At 34.4% G+C, this 18,846-nt stretch overlaps 1 protein-coding gene across 4 annotated transcripts in view; it reads left to right on the plus strand.

Annotated features, from left to right (window-relative positions):
* The window catches only part of tefu (Serine/threonine-protein kinase tefu), a 240,355-nt gene that overhangs the window by 95,036 nt on the left and 126,473 nt on the right, over window positions 1–18,846 (plus strand). For all 4 annotated transcript variants that reach the window (XM_085827007.1, XM_085827010.1, XM_085827009.1 and 1 more), the window contains 4 exons: window positions 1,894–1,979; window positions 3,049–3,169; window positions 12,048–12,247; window positions 15,206–15,296. In XM_085827007.1, the coding sequence (XP_085683133.1) occupies window positions 1,894–1,979; window positions 3,049–3,169; window positions 12,048–12,247; window positions 15,206–15,296 (498 nt within the window). The remainder of the gene's footprint in view (window positions 1–1,893; window positions 1,980–3,048; window positions 3,170–12,047; window positions 12,248–15,205; window positions 15,297–18,846) is intronic.

Consider the following 18,846-nt stretch of genomic DNA (forward strand, 5'->3'; position numbering starts at 1 on the left):
GCTTGGAATTGCAAATAAGTGAATAGTAAATTAGCAGATAGAAGGACATAAGTGTACTGTAAATTTGCTGTTATTTACTTACATATATATATATATTTTAATATAACTAGTTTGTAAACTGGTTTGATTTGTGAGGTTCAGGAAACGCTCATGATTTTACCTTTTACTCTAATTCATTCATTTTTATTATTAAAATTCAGATTGAAGAAAGTACATAGGTAAATTTAACAAGCATATGTCTGCTGTTACATTTTATTTTAAAAGTTAAATAATATATTGGGTTCTTCGGCTAGTAATTTCTTTTCTTTTTTTCTTTCTTTCTTTTTTTTTTTTTTTTTTTTTTTTTTTTTTGAAAATGCAAGAAGATATTTCTTTATAGTGAATAAATATTTTATTAAATTATATACTGGAATTCTATACTAGCATTTTGTCCATACTGGTCCAATACCTTTTGCTACCTTTCTGGCAGTAGCATGATTCCACGCTCATATATATATATATTTTTCCTTTGATGGCAAAAAACCGATCCAGGTGATTTTTTACCTCCTCATTTGAAGTGAAGTTTTTACTGTCTAAAAATTTTTGTAGAGAACTGAACAAATAATAATTAGAAGGTGCTAGATCCGGAGAATATGGTAAGTGTGGCAGTATATCCCATCCAAGCTGTAAAAGCTTTTGGCGAATTACCAAACTTATATGAGGTTTCATATTATCTTGGTGGAACACTATACCTTTTATATTAATCTATTCTGGCCTTTTCTGTTTAAATTAATCATTCAGTTTGTCCAGCTGATGACAGTACACTTCAGAACTGATTGTTGTGTTGTCTGGTAAAAGGTTAAAAAGAAACGATTCCTTTGAAATCACACCAGATGGATAGCATCACCTTTTTTTGATGAATATTGGCTTTTGAAGTGCTTTGAGCCAGTTCATCGTTTTTACTTTATGATCTCTTGCATTTAACATTGTTCTAGACAACCCATTTCTCGTCCCCAGTGATGATGCACTTCAAAAATGGTCATTTTTCTTGACATTTGAGAAGCAAATCACAGACGTCAAAAAGACATCCATGACAAGCGCCAGCGACGGCACAAATTTCTTTCTTTAAGAACATAAGGAACCCATATGTCAAACTTTGAGATTAAACCTAGGCATTTGAAATTAATATGAACAGTCAAATTCAATAAATTTAATCTCTCAGCAATCTCATGATTTGTTATTTGCCAGTTTTCATCAATTAATGCCACTACCGTGTCTTCCTCAGCTTTAACTGTACTTCCAGAACATGGTGCATCTTCAAGGTCAAAATTGCCAAATCAAAATTTTGTAAAACATTTTTGGCATTGGCGTTTTGTCAGTATGTCTTCTTCATACACATCAGATATTCTTTTTATTGCTTGAACAACATTTTTACCTTTTCAATAGTAAAACATGCCAAAAATGCTGCTTTTCACTTTCTGTGTTTGAAATGGCACCAACCAAGAACTATTGTGAAGAATCAATCGAACTTTCTCACAAGTAAGCTTTGCTATGTAAGCTGTCAACATTTATAATGATTATGTGGCTTAAATGTGAAGTTTTTCTGAAAAATCCATTTAAGCCCTCTGTTGGAAAAAAAATGAAGTTACTTTCTGAACAACCCAATATTTATATATTCAGCAAGAACTGTTTTTCTGTAATCTTATTACACATTACCCCCTCCCCATTATACATTATTATCATTTGTGTTTCCTGTTTTAAAAATAGATCAGTGTAAAATTTTTACGAATAATTTATGCTGTGAGAATTAGCTGAACATGCAAACATTTTTTTATACTTGTAATTTGGAATTAAATATCAAAATTTTTGTTACTGTCATTATTTTCTCACAAGCTTTTATTTCTCAAAATTTAGCTGCAAGAGAAAGTATTTCCTGCCAAACTTGATGAATTAGTGGTTAGCCTTTTATCTCTGCTGAAAGAAAATGGGAATGCACACTTGTAAGGAATTTTTCTGACATTCATAATTTTGCTTTTGAAATAGAAAATAACATCACATATTAATCCTCATATAATCTATTATTTTCTGTTATATAGTTTGAAATGTGATAAAAGGTTTTCAATTGTGTAATCACATATATATCTAGATATTGATGTTTGCTATTTGAAAGGAAATTTTAAGTTCATGTTAGAAATATTAAGCATTGTCGTAACTGAAGAACTTTTTACTGTATCAACTAATACATGCTCATTATTTTATGTGTTAATTACATTGGGCAGAAATTAATGATGTTACTTATTTTAGTATCACAAAGTTATGGCATTGCATTTCCTATTGTTTCTTGTTCCATTATAATCTTTTACTCCTTAGATTTAAAAAATTCATAGTTAAAAACTTCGTATAATTTTTAGTAAATTTACTCATGAAAAAAAAAAAAAAAAAAAAGTTTCTTTGAGGAGGTGAAAGGAAAATATAATAAAGAAATCTTTTAAAATTTTTTAATAAATTTGATTTTATGTATTTTTATGCAATGTTTCTTTGGTTAAATAATATAAATTAAGCTAATTACTAATTTCATGGAAACTGACTTTAAGGCACCTTAATTGTAGAATTTTAAATAATATTTAAGCATTAATGAATAAAGTTTTTAAGGTCATATAATATGTTTAATATACATAAACATTAGAACTTAATAATTTGTTGCTTTTTACCCAGCCCCAGTTTTGTCTATTAGTTACAGTAATGCTCATTTAATATCTTAATCACTTTGCATTTTAATAAACTAATAATGTTTTTTTAAGCAGAATAAATATGCTTGAACAGTATTAGTCAGTAAAAATGTTAGGTAACATAATCCTTCAAATTTAGGGCATTACTTGTCATTTAGTTCGGTTCGAAATTCCACTGCTTACTTCTTATCTATAGGTGGCAGTTTGTTTTAAAATGTTTTCAGCTTTCTAATATTTTTAATTTTAATTTTGCTTATGTATAATATATTTATGTTATCTCTTTCACTAAGCTGCATATTTTTATCAGATGTACTCAGTAAATTAATGCTTCTTATTACAGAAAACTATGTGAAACACACATTGAATGTATTTCGTGCCAAGATTTTTGTTCTGCTGTGAAAAATATGATGTCTGATATCAGCTGTGATGGAACATTTCCTTCTTTCCTTTGTCAGAGAGTGGTATGAATATTTTAAAAAATATTTGCAACATATTTGATTACAATTATATACATTTCTATTATTCCATATATAATTTCTTTAAATTTCTATTTAGTACTTATTTAAAAATGCCATTTGTTTTTCTTTTAAATTTTTCTAAATGTGTCTAAAAGATAAAAGTTTGCTACAATAGTTTTTCAAGTTACTTTTATTTTCATGATATATATATATATATATATATATATATGTAAAATAAATAATATTTAGAAAAATGGTAATCTTGTTGGTCTAAAAGTAGAACTGCATTAGGTTAAATGATCTGCTGTTTTGTCATTTTTTCAGTTAGTTGTGCATGTTAGCTAATACACTCATTGATCTGAAACTAAGTCTAGAGGTTCTTCCCTGTTAGTTCCAAATCTGTAAAAGATGGTAACCATTACTGGGGAATAATCATTCCATTCTTATTTAGTGCTGAAGTAATTTGAATATGTGAGAAATAATAATAAAAAGTAGTTTCATTGTACTAGTTTTTTTTTTTTTTTTTTTCCTGGTATGATTTTAAAATGTTTTTTGTTTTATACATTTCTTTTCTTTCTTTCTAAGGGGGGAAAAAAAAAAAACATAAAATTGGACATAACATAAAAATTTATGAAATATTAATTTTATATATTTTTTAAAATCCATATCAACATTTTTGTTTTGGCAGTGCACTGCCTTTTTCTATGATCATTATAGGTTATTAAATCATTTAGCTTATAATTAAAAAGATTTAATTTTTGTCAGAGATAAGACTTTGATTTGACATTTAGTAATTTTTATGTCATTTTTTTTTTCATACTGATATCTGCATTTTGTTTTTTAGGGAAAGCATATACACTGGTGAAATAAATTAAGGGAATTTGCATATTGTATCGAATTGCATGAAAGGAATTGAGCTAAAGGAAAAGCCACTGTTTCTAGATAAAATCGCAAATCTTGTATTGCAAATACGTAAACGTAATGTGTGTGTAGGCGGAGCCAGCAGAAAAACAGGCTTTATAAGTGTGTGGAGGGTAAGACGAATTGGTTCGTTAACACATCTCGACGAATTCCTAGTTGTTATCTTGCAGCAATAGGTTAAATTGACATCGGAACAGTAAAAATGAGTAACTGCCAATGTTTAGAGGATGGAATGAGGTGGCGAATTGTGGGGAGGCTAGAGGCAGGCCATTTGCAAGTCCAGATATGCAGAGTTTAATTTAATGCCCAACATCGTGTGTAACCTATGGAAACAGTTCCAGGATACTGGAGCCATCGAGAGAAAGTCGGGGCAAGGTTGTCCAAAAGTCATGACGGCCAGAAAAGATCGCTATTTGACCATTTTAGCAAGGCGTAACAGAGGGGCTACAGCTTCTCAGCTTTCTCTCGGGACCTGTATGCAGCCACAGGAACCCGTGTAACAAGGCTGACTGTTTCCAAAAGACTGAATGAGAGAGGATTGTTTGCCAGTGATGAGAGAGGATTGTTTGCCACTGAATGAGAGAGGATTGTTTGCCAGAAGATTGGCTGTTTTCTTCCTGCTCACATGTACAGACAGGAGAGTCTGATTAGCATGGTGCAGGCAGCATAGTGATTGGAGTACAGTGGGCGACCGTTCTGTCCACTGACGAGTCAATTTTAGCCTAAATACTGATTCTTGTCATACTTTCATATGGAGAGAGCCAGAGACCTGCTACCTACCCTCCAATGTCCGCGAGATCAACAATTATGGTGGTGTAATGATGTGGGCAGGCATCATGTTGGATGGCCGCACACTTCTCCACATCTTTGACAGAGGCTGTGTGACTGGTGTGAGGTTTAGGGATGAGTTTTGGGAGCCTTATGTTCACCTGTTTCGGGGTGCAATGAGACCCGAGTTCATTTTGCAGGACGATAACGCGAACCCACATGCATAGAGCTCTTCTGGTAGACGAATTTCTCGAGAGTGAGAATATTTGCTAGATGGATTGGCCAGCCAGATCTCCAGACCTCGACCTTGTAGAGCATGTCTGGGATTCTTTGGAAAGGGCAACTGCAACTCGCAATCTCCCTCCGACAACCATCCAGGAACTGAAAACAGCGTTGCTGAATGAATGGGACCAATTGACACAGGCACTGATAAACTGACTTATTTACAGTATAACATCACACATTTACAGTATAATAGGGGACCATACCCCCTATTGACTCATTTATTTTGTGTCTTCTGCAACTGCTGTTTCAGACCTTCAGACTTCCATGAGTTACACAGGAACATGTGTGTCTATTATAACTGTTGAATGTTTATTTTGTTTGTATTATATCAACCTATGTTCACACCAAATTTTATTAAAATCTGTCCAGTAGTTCTGGAGATCGTAGATCAAATATGAAAATTCTCTTAATTTATTTCACCGGTGTATATTTTATGTAGACACATGCAATCTAATATCGGCAGTAAACAGTCATACACGTATGTGTGTATGCATTGCCATAAAAATTCATCTTTATATATATTGTTGCGTGCGTACGAGTTCGTTATGAAATGAATGCACAAGTCCGATGAAAAATGAACAAAAATTTTTTATTATCACAACAAAAATGCTTAAATTTTCTCAAATTATCATGCAGTATTACAATATCTCACAGTAGTTATCTTTTAACTACTTAAATGTAAAATAGAACGTAATTCAAAACAGCTAAAGAACGCTAATCTGCGAATTCGCTATAATCAACAACAGCAGTTTTCTAAACAACAACAAACTAAGCAGCAACTACTACAAACTGAGATGTTTTCCTCCTTTTATAAGATTTTAAAATCACACGCTAGAATTTTCCAGTACTTTCTCGAAATCAAAAAGAGATATTTATTTATTTAATGCACGCGCTCTTGTATTTTCAATTTTCCGGCTTAGCTTTCTTTTAATATTCGTCACGCGCTGCACTGCGCGAGAAATAAAACCATTTAATTTATAATTAAACTAACATTAGCTTTTTAAATACCAAATTCGTAACACTGCCCCCTTCCCAAGGACTGCACGTCCCGGGCAGTACAATCCCTGGACAGGAAGCTAAGCTTACAACTGTGGCATAAACATTACATTACAATATCAAACAACATGAACAATAAATGCAATAACTAACTTAAACAAATCAAATGCTATCAAATACTAAATACAAAACAAATACTAAATACGAATCAAATACTAAATGCAAATCAAATACTAAATACAAATCAAATCAAATACACATTTAAAAACAAAAAGGACCATGGTCTGATACTATTTACAATTATTTACATTACGTACTATGGCCATAGTAATGATCTAACCGGTCGTAATGAACGACTTTAGGTTTAGAGTTTGAGGACTTACGAATCCGAACCACGATGTCATTCAGCCTGTTTAGAACCGTGTACGGGCCATCCCAAGGTGACTGTAATTTCGGATAAAGTCCTTTCCGTCGAGTCGGATTCCACAACCACACCTTGTCTCCTTCGTGGAATTGATGTTCAGTAGCTCTTGTGTCATATTGCATCTTCATGTTCTCCGTTGCTAAGTTGACTCGCTCTCGTGCAAAGTTGTGCATCACTTCAAACCGGGCCTGGAGATCTTGAATATATTCCTCAGACGATGAAGGAGCATCTGGAGGGCGGCCAAACAATAGATCACAAGGCAGACGAAGGTCACGACCGAATAGCATCTGTGATGGAGAATAGCCGGTAGTCTCGTGGACAGCACTGCGGTAAGCCAGTAAAAACAGCGATAATTTCTTGTCCCAGTCCTGCTGGTTTCTGGAAACCACTAATGAGAGGTTATTAAGGATGGTTCGATTGAACCTCTCTACCATGCCGTCCGACTGGGGATGTAATGGCGTCGTTTGGGTCTTGTCAATGCCGAGTAGTTTGCATAGTTCTTTGATTACTACCGAGGTAAAATTCCTTCCCTGATCGGAATGTAACTGAAGAGGCACTCCGAACCTGGAAATCCAGTGCTGTATCATTACCTCAGCTACTGTGACAGCCTCTTGATCAGGAATAGGATAAGCTTCAGGCCACTTGGTGAAGTAATCAACGACAACGAGTATGTATTTGTTGCCATCAGCAGTTCGTGGCAGAGGTCCCAGGATGTCAAAGGCGATTCGTTCAAAAGGCCCCCCATACGTTGTAACGTTGCAGCTTGCCTCGGCTGCGTCTCTTAGGTCCTTTCTGACCTGCACAGGCATCGCAAGATCGGCACCACTTTTGCACGTCATCCTTTGCATTATTCCAGTAAAAGCGCTCACGAACTCTCTGTAAGGTCTTCATTATTCCAAAGTGACCTCCCGTAGGGCTGTTATGTAGTTCTTTAAGGACATCAGGAATGCGGGATCTTGGAAGTATCAGCTGCCATCGGAACGTCTTCCCATCATCCGATTCGAATTTCCGGTATAAGACGCCGTTTCGAATGTGAAGTGAATCCCAGAGTGCCCAATATTGTTTGGTTGTAGGACTACAGATAGAAATGTCCTGCCAGGTAGGTTTTCTGACTGATGACTCCATCAAATCAGTTATGGGTTTAATGTCGCGGTCTTCCAGCTGGTCTTTCCTGACTTCATCATCACTCCACGGTTCTCGATCAGCCGATGTTGATGTTGTAATTTGTCTTGCGACCGGAGTCAGCAGCTTGTATTTCGCTTCCACCCTGGAACAATATTGACAGTTTTCTTGGCAAGGTCTTCTAGACAGGGCGTCGGCGTTTCCGTGTGATGATCCCTTACGATGACGGATAGTGATGTCATATTCTTGGAGTCTCTGTATCCACCTGGCTATTTGACCCTCAGGATTCTTGAAATTTAAAAGCCAGGTCAATGATGCATGATCGGTGCGGAGCAGGAATTTTCTGCCGTATAGATAGTGATGGAACTGTTCTACAGCTTTGACTGTGGCGAGCAACTCTTTCCTGGTGACACAATAATTCCTCTCCGGTTTAGACAGGCACTTGCTCCAGTACGCCACTACACGTTCTTGGCCGTCTATTTCTTGGGACAAAACAGCACCGACACTTTCATTGCTCGCGTCAGCGTCGAGAATAAATGGTCGGTCGTGCTGAGGATACGTCAGGATTGGAGCACATGTTAAAGCCTCCTTTAAGTTGTTAAATGCATTGTCGCATTCTTTTGTCCACAAGAACTTTTGGTTGCTCTCTGTCAGCTTGTGAAGGGGTCTTGCGATGGAAGAAAAGTCCTTCACGAATCTCCTATAGTAGGTGCAAAGCCCTAGGAAGCTTCTCAGCTGATGGACATTTTCGGGACGTTTCCAGGATTTAACCGCTGATACCTTTTCAGGATCCGTATGCACACCTTCTGCAGAGATGACATGTCCCAGGTAAGTCACTTCCTTTCGGAACAATTTGCATTTAGCGGGACTCAGCTTTAGATTGGCTTCTTTCAGTTTCTGAAGCACCTTTCTAAGATTTTCTAGATGCTCTTCAAAACTCTTTCCGACGATGATGATATCGTCCAGGTATATCAGACAGGCTTCATAGGAAAGTCCTTTCAAAACAGTCTCCATGAGGCGTTCGAATGTTGCCGGCGCATTACACAGTCCAAACGGCATCACCTTGAATTGCCAAAGCCCTTGTCCCGTAGTAAATGCCGTCTTTTCTCGGTCATGAGGGTGTATTTCTACCTGCCAATACCCATTCTTTAAATCAAGCGTTGAGAACCACTTGCTTCCAGAAAGAGTGTCTAGAATGTCGTCAATTCTAGGAAGAGAGTAACTGTCTTTCTTCGTAACCTCATTCAACCGGCGATAGTCAACGCAAAATCTTGTTGAGCCATCTTTCTTTCTGACGAGAACGATGGGAGATGCCCATGGACTTGTTGAAGGCTCGATGACATCGCCTTCTTCCATATCTTTTAACAGTGTTCGCATCTCTTCCTGTTTAGCAAACGACAGACGCCTTGGATGTTTTTTGATCGGGGGATGATCGTCGGTATCTATTCTATGGTGTGTCAAACTAGTTCGACCCACGTCAGAAGACGAGCGGGAAAAAACAACTTGAAGATCTTTAATAACACGATCGGCAGCATTCTTCTCTTCATCGTTTAATTGCGCATTCTGAAGTAACTCTGATGTAATGCTTTCTGAAGACACAGATTCTTGGATGTTACTCTTTCTATCTATGGTGGTTACTGGAGTACATGTTGCAACCACTTCACCTTTCTTAATAACTCTCGCCTTCTCAGTTACATTGGCGACTCTCACCGGGATAACCGTTCTGGATAGGTCGACGAGTGTTGAGGCTACTAGTACTCCTTTTAGACTATTACAGTTATCGGGATATTCTATGATGCCGTAGCGAAAATTTCTATTTTCGGCTATGGATCCAGGAAGTAAAAACTCGGTTCTTGCGGGAATTGTGATATCATCTTGAGCTATAATTTTGTGGATAGATTTCACTCCATCATTAATTCCGAATAGGGCTATGTCCTCAGATGTAGAACGCAATTCGTCCAAGGAAAAATTGTATTTCCTTAGAAAGTCCAATCCTAGTATGCAAGAATCATTGATCTCTGCTACATATGCCATGTGATGGTAAGCGGCACTTCCAAATGTGATGTTAACGTTTATTTTTCCATCGATGTCGATCTTCTCACCGGACACAGTCTGGAGGGTAACGCAGGGCGGCGTCCAGATAAGTTTGTTTCCCAGTTGTTGAGCCAAACCTTTTCGGATGATGGTAACGTTAGCTCCTGTATCTATCGTCATATTGCAAGGAACTCCATTAATATGTCCTATTATAAAAAGTCCATTACTGCCGCCCTTCACTGCAGAAATCTGAAACGCTTTAAACTGGGGCTTTTCATTATCTGGCAACCTCCGCCCCACGAGATGGCCACTAATTAGTTTCCCTGCCTTTTGTTAGGAGCGGTCTTAACATACGTACCCTGGGGTATTCTGCAGTTTCGTCGTATGTGTCCTTCAGCACCGCAGTTCCAGCACTTAACGGTCATTTCTTCTTGACCAGCTTGAACGGCTTTCATTTCGTTCTTAACGGATTCCTGGCCCAATTTCATTTCTTCCTTAACGGATTCCTGGTCCAATTTCATTTCTTCCTTAACGGATTCCTGGCCCAATTTCATTTCTTCTTTAAATTAGGCAAAGGCTGATATTAAATGCCTTAATTGATCTTCCATCGCTCTTGTTATTGGCATTCAAATCCCACTTCTGACACCAAAAATTGTTGCATGCGTACGAGTTCATTATGAAATGAATGCACAAGTCTGATGAAAAATGAACAAATTTTTTTTTTTATTATCACAACAAAAATGCTTAAATTTTCTCAAATTATCATGCAGTATTACAATATCTCACAGTAGTTATCTTTTAACTACTCAAATGTACAATAGAACGTAATTCAAAACAGCTAAAGAATGCTAATCCGTGAATTCGCTATAATCAACAACAGCAGTTTTCTAAACAACAACAAACTAAGCAGCAACTACTACAAACTGAGATGTTTTCCTCCTTTTATAAGATTTTTAAATCACGCGCTAGAATTTTACAGTACTTTCTCGAAATCAAAAAGAGATATTTATTTATTTAATGCACGCGCTCTTGTATTTTCAATTTTCCGGCTTAGCTTTCTTTTAATATTCGTCACGTGCTGCACTGCGCGAGAAATAAAACCATTTAATTTATAATTAAACTAACATTAGCTTTTTAAATACCAAATTCGTAACAATATGTTTGCATAAGAATGCAATGTACTTAAAAGTTAATTTTTTAAAGATGTTTGACCATTTAATTATGTACTAGTTTATATTATCTCATAAAGGTTCTTACAAATCTTCCTAGAGAGTAATTCTTCTACGCAGGTTTTTACAGATTTAAATCTTCAGTATTTTTTTGGGGGGGGCACGATAGCATGCAAATCTAATCTCAAAATGCAGAATTAGTTTTGAAAAAAATACCCTTTGAATTTTTGTAGTTAGATAAATGAAATAACTTCCCTCTTTTTAGTGATGATTTAGTACTGTTCTGCAATTTCAGAAATTTTTAATTACTTTTTCCTGAGTCCTCAAATGACAAAGTCTTATCTATTCAGTGATAAATCCCATGTTTCTTACTTTTTAATACTAAATTTTGTCTCAGTAGTCAATCTTTGCTTATAGTTTCATAATTTTTTTCTTACACATGATCTATATTTTTAATACATCTTAATATGTAATATGAAAAGTAAACATAAACTAAGAAAATCCTATATTTTGAAAAATGTTGCCTGAATGGATTTTTGAAAAATCGTCTCACTGTAGAATGATATCTGTTATATTTTTGCAGTGCAATACATATTTCATATGGTAATAAATATCCTTATTATGGATATATGAAGTGCAGTAAAAATGACCAAAATAATTAAAAATTTTATCCCATGTGTATTTGAGTTGCATTAGATTATTAGTTTCACAAATATAAATGACTACAGTTTGTGTAACAAACTGAAATTCAGTTGAAGCAAAAGTTTTCTTTTATGAAAATGTGTGTCTTTTATGAAATGTGTTAATAAGTAATCACTAAGGTAATTATAACACAACTTTTTTATTTCAAGTATATATTCCAAATTTTGTGAAACATTGAGAAAGCATTTTCAATAAAGCTGTTAAACCATTGAGAGAAAAGCAATGCTCAAAGTGCTACATATTTTAACATGAAGTTTGCTTTTGACAATCAAAATGTTTGCCTTTGGCTTTTCAGTATTTTTCTTTGTCTTCTATTTTAAATGTTCATTTTGCAAATCATGTTTAAGTCATTCAATTATATTTGCCATTTTATGTATGACGATTCTATTACAATAGGCATTTATTTAAATTATTATAGCTAGTTTATAATTTACATGTAAGATATTTATTTTTCTTCTAGGATCATATTCAAAATATATTTCTTTCTCTGAACATCATGTTGTCTAAAGCTGTTCGTCCACATGAAGGGAGGCGGGTACTGTGCATGTACCAAAGCTTTCTTGAACTCCTTCTGCCATGTTTGAATAATACATTTAGCTGCAGCCTGTACGTTATTAAAGAAATTATATTTAGCATGATTAATTTTTTGACTGATGAAAAGTAAGTTTAAACTTGATTTTTATAAAATTGTTGTTTAATTTTTAGTGTTGTTGAAAGTAATGCATAGTAGAAAGCATGGATGCCTACCAAAGGAACATATTTGATGTAAGTGAAATTAAAGAACTTTAATGGGTGCTTTCCTGGGACTTTCCTGGATGGTAACTAGGAATGGGTGTTTCTTTGAGCTTTTTACAAAACAGATGAACAGGACATGTGAGCCTATGACATGTGGGAAAAAACATATAATGGATAACAGGGGATTAACTTAAATGCAGTAGGGGATTAACTTAAATGCAGTAAACTACTGCATTATCTCAGTTGAGTCTGCTTGGTAATTCATTTAGGTCAGCATGTACTTGGTGGCTAGTACTTGACTTACTAGTAAATGCTCTCTGGGATTTTATATTCCCATTCTAGATTTCTGTTCCCATTCTAGGCTTCAACAACTATAATCCATGTCAGAATTCTGTACATCACATAGCCACACCATGCTAGAGAGGATCTACTGCCCACATCAGTAACCAGAATGATGCACGCCCAGATAGGCACATTGAAATGACACACTATCTTCACATATTTCTTGGTTTCTACTGCAAGATTATACATAGCACTGGACTTTTCACCTCTTCAGTAATGTGCAGATGCAAGGGGGAATGCAAAATTCCCAAAACTCTCCCTCCAAGAGTTGAAAATAAAATAAAACAGAAAAAAGATTCATTAGTTACAGTTTAACATCTAATAGATTCATACATTTGCTATGTTTGTCCCTGCCAAGATTCTTTATTAAAATATCGGCAGGCATTTCCACTGGAGATGGACACTTAGTGTCAGTTTTTTAATTGTTACACAACTCTGTAATATAATAAAAATGAATTTTAATCTGTTCATTATACACAGTTGGTTCTGCTAACCTCAATGAAATCCTCTCTCTTTTAATAGCAAATGCAAGTGCGTTGCTTCTTTCGAAGCTTCAGTTAATGCTACATATTCTATTTCAGCACTTAATAGTGTTGCAATTCTTTGCTTGCCTAATTCCTAGGGAATCAGGCCACCTATTAATAATGAAACTATAGCCACTAAATGATTTCATGTTCAGAGTATTTTCAGCCCAATTTGCATCTGCATTGAAGACTTTACTTTGTTTTCTGATAAGTTATTTTCACATTTATTGTAGGTTTAAGGTATTATAGTGCATGTGTGTCTTGAATTCTTCAAAAGTATTTTGAGTTACTGTTAAACTGATTACATCTAGTAACGGAATTCACTATATCAGGTTGTGTAGGTACAACTAAGTAAATTAATGATCTGTTTTAAGAAATGGTATTTATTTTTGTCTACACTTTCATTTTCTTTGCTGACATTTGAAAATTCACATAGTTTAATTTTAGGATCTAGCAGTATTGGGCAATCTATCAGGGGATTTTATTGCAATTTTAAACATTTTGCATTCTTCAGTTAAGCCACGTAGTAGCAAAATAGTTAGGAATTCATCTGGAATTTATGGTCATATTTCTGAAAGTTATCTATGATCTTGAAGGAAGATGTTAAGTAATCCTGCATTTTTTCATTGGCATTCATTTTTTAAAAGTAAGTTGCTTCATATGATGCTTACTTTAGTTGCAGAGTCTTTCAGCTGATGAATTTCATGAAGTTTCATCATAGCTTTTACAAATTTTGAATGAAGTTTGTCTTGATTAACTGCCCACTCATCACTTCCCAAAGTTCTCACTGGATTAAAACAAAAACAAATTACATTAACATGTATTAACAAAAAGTGTGTCTATTTTCTATAGAGTAAATTTTATATGAAGATATCACAAAAAGAATATTGTCTTTAAAATCTTTAAAATTAGAAAATAAAAAGTGGAAATAAAAACTTGCAAAAGTAGATGTAATAATTTTATAAAACACTAAGTAAAGAAATTCTTTCCTTTGCCATTTTGAGAAATAGTATTGCAAAATCATCTAGAATATGTTTGAGTAAGGAACACATTAACAGTGATATAATTCAACATCATTAGTGTATTAAATATGAATTCCATATGTTACTACCAATTTTATAATATCCAGATAGTTTAGTAGTGAAGGCTGATAGTCAGGTTGCTAATTCAAAAGGTGCAGGCTTGATTCCTAATGTAAGGTTTAATTGTTTGTGTATTGTCTTCTTCCTGTTCTGTGGCTGCATTATCATTCAGCCTTTCAGTGCACTATAGTAACGTTTACCTTGATGCGATAGTTAAATGACTAGTGAATTCATCCAAAAACTTCCTGTTGAATACAAATTTGCAAATACGTAGCTGTTAGAATAAAAAAGATGCTTGTATATTATCTGGTGGAGGAAATGGAATATACAGAGAGGCACAAATAAAAGTTACTTGTATAGTATTTTAATATGGTACACAATTCAAGACAAAATAAGAGTGAAAAAATGTAACTTACTGGAGTTGCTGATTTAGATTTTTGTTACTGCCATTCACTTGTTTTCATTGTTGGATCCTGACCAGTAAATTGATGGCCAGTAAATTAATAGCCACTAAATTGACACAAGTTCAATGATGGAGAGAATTTTTTGCTGAATTTCCTGGAGGATTTGATTTCATATTCTCCACAAATAATCATAGGTTTTGAGGTTTATTGAGCTAGCTAGCAAATCGAGATTAAGTATTTTCTTGGCCTTTGCTGATGTCTCTGCCGGAATTGAATGTTTTGTGAATGTGATCTAATGAATTATGAGCTGTGGTGGGTTGCTCCATCCCTTTCGAAATAACTAAGTTCTTTGCCAATTAACTTACTCACAAATGGTTCAATTTTGAAATATTTCCCTGTTTTTTGTTCTAGATTACTCTTATTTATGCATCTTTATATTAAAAAATACAAGTTCATCATACTTTATAGTTAGTTTATCGTTAATTGCTGTCTTTAAATTGGAGAGTTATGGAAATGTTATCAATTTTCCAGGAAAAGTGCTGTGAAAGATGACTCATCTATTATTTATTGTGTTGACTTACTTTTCTTACTTTGCAAGACAGTTTTACCAAGTTTCAGAGAGGTATGGTCATTCTATTATTATTTATATGTGATAAAAGTTGGTATGCATTTTGATTTTTTTTTTTTTTTTCCCCTAAAATTAAATTTGTCTTTAGGTCATGCTTTCCTCTTGAAAAAAATTACTGCTACTTTACATGTATAGTATAGTGATTTTATTTATTTATTTTTAATAAATAATAAGTTTTAAATGCATTTAAAATTTATATTTTAAGTACCTGTTAAACATTATTATTCTTTCAAGATAATTTTTAATACATAAAAAGTATTCCAGTGTTTTTAAAATATTTCTTGTTTAAAATTCAATGCATATTTTGTGCAATTTAAAATATTCTGTGGACACCAGATATCGGGAAAATGTTTCTATTAATAAAAATTTTTTGATCATAATAACATTAGCTATTGAGACAAAAAGGAAGAAGAGATTAGAATTAAGATAGCAACTAATCTTTTTTTATTCCAAATGACAGGAACTAGCCATTATAGACTGTGGCTACTACTAAGCTCAGAAGTGGTGGTCACTTAATTATGGAGGCACCTTATAGGTAGACCGCCGTTGCTTCCTGTTAATGGACAGACACTTTATTCCATACCTTCTCTGGGATTCAAACCTAGACTTTTCAGTATGGCAGTCAGAGTCACTAACCACTTTACCATCTGAGCAGCAGCAACTAATCTATTTTTAAGTAAATACAGGTCCAGAACACTTATATAATAGTATAATATGTAAATCATTCTAGCACAATTTACAGACATGAGAATGTTTATATTGGCATATCATAGTTTTTCATGTCAAACGCTGTTCTGTGGAATCAGCTCCCAAATATTCTGATGTATTTCAACAAATTCATGAACATTGCAAGGTAGGTGTATCTTTGCATGTCTGATCGAACTGGCGCAAAACTTGGATGTAGAGGTTAAGAGGAGTATGTGCCATTCTCTAGGCACCCCACATTATTTGGAGACAGGTATTTCTTATAGAAAAAAGACACTTTACCAATGCAACAACAGTGGCTATATAATAGGTCACAAGATGTCATCAATATGTCACCCAGCTGTTAATGTTGTTAAAGATCATGAAAGTTGACTAAACAATGGTTTCCTAGATATAATGGCCCTCTGCTTTTCCATAGTGACACGTGGGAGCAGCATTAATCAGGTTCTATGAATTTTCTAGGCAAACTGTGATTTGTTGCTGAACATGATATAACTTCAATCTGATATAGTGCAGACTTTATTGCTGTGATAACAAAGTAAGCATTTTTACCAAAACACAGAAGTTACTCATAGATACTAGAATAGATAACAATACAGTTCAACTACATATACAAATGAATCTTTTTGAAACTGTGATTCACAGTACTTTATGTTCAAAAGGTATTGATAACTGGTTCTGAATGGTAAATAGCAGATATCTTGGTGTATTCTCTATTGAATGATTGCATCTTTAGAGAAGTTATCATGCTAGGCCTCCTGCTGACCTTAAGAAGGATTACATTAACAATTAAATTATATTAATAATGAAATCCTGCTAGAATCACTGGTGAAAACAAAATTATCTTACTGTAAAGCTTGTGCCAGGTGATTTTTGAATGCGATCACATAATATCTTTCAAAGCAATAATGCAATTTTCATCAAACTGAGTATTAGTTAATCATGTGGTCTGCTGCATGAGGCAGCTTTGGCGACACGTGGTTTGCTGCACGAGGCAGGGTGAGTAATTAGTTATACCATCATAGGATGACTCTTTGGGGCATTCTCATTTGCTAATACAAACATCAATAGACATTAATAGTCTTAATTAACACAGTGGCTGAACACTGTGTCTTATATATATATGGAATGCATCTTTTATCTGTACATTAACATTAAATGACTTGACTATGCACTTTTTGAACATGCTTCTTTCTAGTTAAGAGATGTTTGCAATTATGTTTCAAGACTGTTAAATGATTTTTCTAGATGTGCAGATGGTTTTGACTCAAAAGCATGTTTTTCTTATTTTGTATCTCTGTGTTTTAATAATGGCTATCTGAAGTATTTGCAACAATTAAGTTTCTATACATATCTTTTTCAAGGGTATCATATTGTTAACTTTGGAAAAATTACTTCAGAACTTAAAAAAAAAGTTATGAGTGTACAAAATGATCATAAAAAACTTCCCCTGTATGTGAACCCCTAGTGGCCTATCCGCTGATGGCGGATATAAATGAAGTAGAAATGAATAGAAAGTAGAATAGAAATGAATTTTCATATATTGTTATTTGAAGATAATGCGCTCAAGATTTCAGTTACAGTAAAAAAATTTTGAAATTTATGAATGGCAACACTCACTTATTTCCTGCACAAATAGACCAGTGAAAAATCATAAAGAACATTAAAACGGCACATATATGATGAAAATTGCCAATGTTAAACATTTGCAAAGAAGAGCATTGTAAAAAATCAATGACCGCACAGAGAGGAGCTGCATTGATACACTTTGCATAACTCACTCAATAGATAGAAGCACTAGTCACAGAATACCATGTGCAAAACATTGTCTGAGAAAAACCTCTAATGAGCAGTGTTGGAAGATGGTTTCTTCAGTTAGGTGTTTGAATGTTCTAGCAGCACTGTGTGATGATGATGCAACCAAGAGTTAAGAAAGAGTGTGTTGACTTTGTGAATTTTTTCCTTATCAGATATGATGAAGATAACAGGTGACCTCTCTGGATATTATGGACAGATGAGGCATATTTCTTCTTAACTAGGAGCATTAACTCCAATAATTGCATACAAGTATATAAATGTGCTGCATAACAAGTACTCAGTAGACAACAATGTTGCAGAATTACATAATTCCAGAAATGCAGCAGTGAAATGTCATTAATGACATTGTATGGATGCAAGATTGTGCTCCTCCACACATTGTCACATCCATTTGTCAACTGCTGCAACAGCACTTTAAAGATAGAATCACCTCCTGTAACTTTAATGTTTTGTGGCCACTGCGATCCCCAGACCATTGGATTTGTACTTCTGGGGTTATCTGAAATCTAAGGTGTACACATCAAATCCACGACATTTATTAGAATTGAAAGATGCCATAAAACATGAAGTTGTACAGATTACTCCTGTGATGTACATTCGTTATTGTAGTCAACATTCTCCCATATGCTATGTGTTATCGTCTGCGAGGGGGGCATATTGAAAACTTTAAATGCCAATAAAAGCATTTTTCTCTCTCTTCTCTTGTGTTATCATTTTCCTTTACAATGCTTTTCTTTGTGGATGTTTTATCCCAGCAATTTTTGTCATACATGTATTGTTCCAATGCCATTTACAGTTTTTCAATGTGCTGATCAAATTGTGCAGGAAAAACATTGGTGTTCCCATTTTTAGATTTTGGATTTTTTTCACTTCACTATAACTGTTAGAGCTGTATCCTTTTAAATCATTACAAACTCGAGAGGGCATACTTTCGAATAAGTATGCCCTCTTGAGTTTGTGAAATTTCAAGTTTCTGAAATTCCATTTTGCTTTGTTGAATGAACAGGCAACTAGAGGTTCA

Source organism: Stegodyphus dumicola, chromosome 11 (genome assembly GCF_044657685.1).
Source record: "Stegodyphus dumicola isolate Sdum_Otavi_A_Nest chromosome 11, ASM4465768v1".
Lineage (NCBI taxonomy): Eukaryota > Metazoa > Arthropoda > Arachnida > Araneae > Eresidae > Stegodyphus > Stegodyphus dumicola.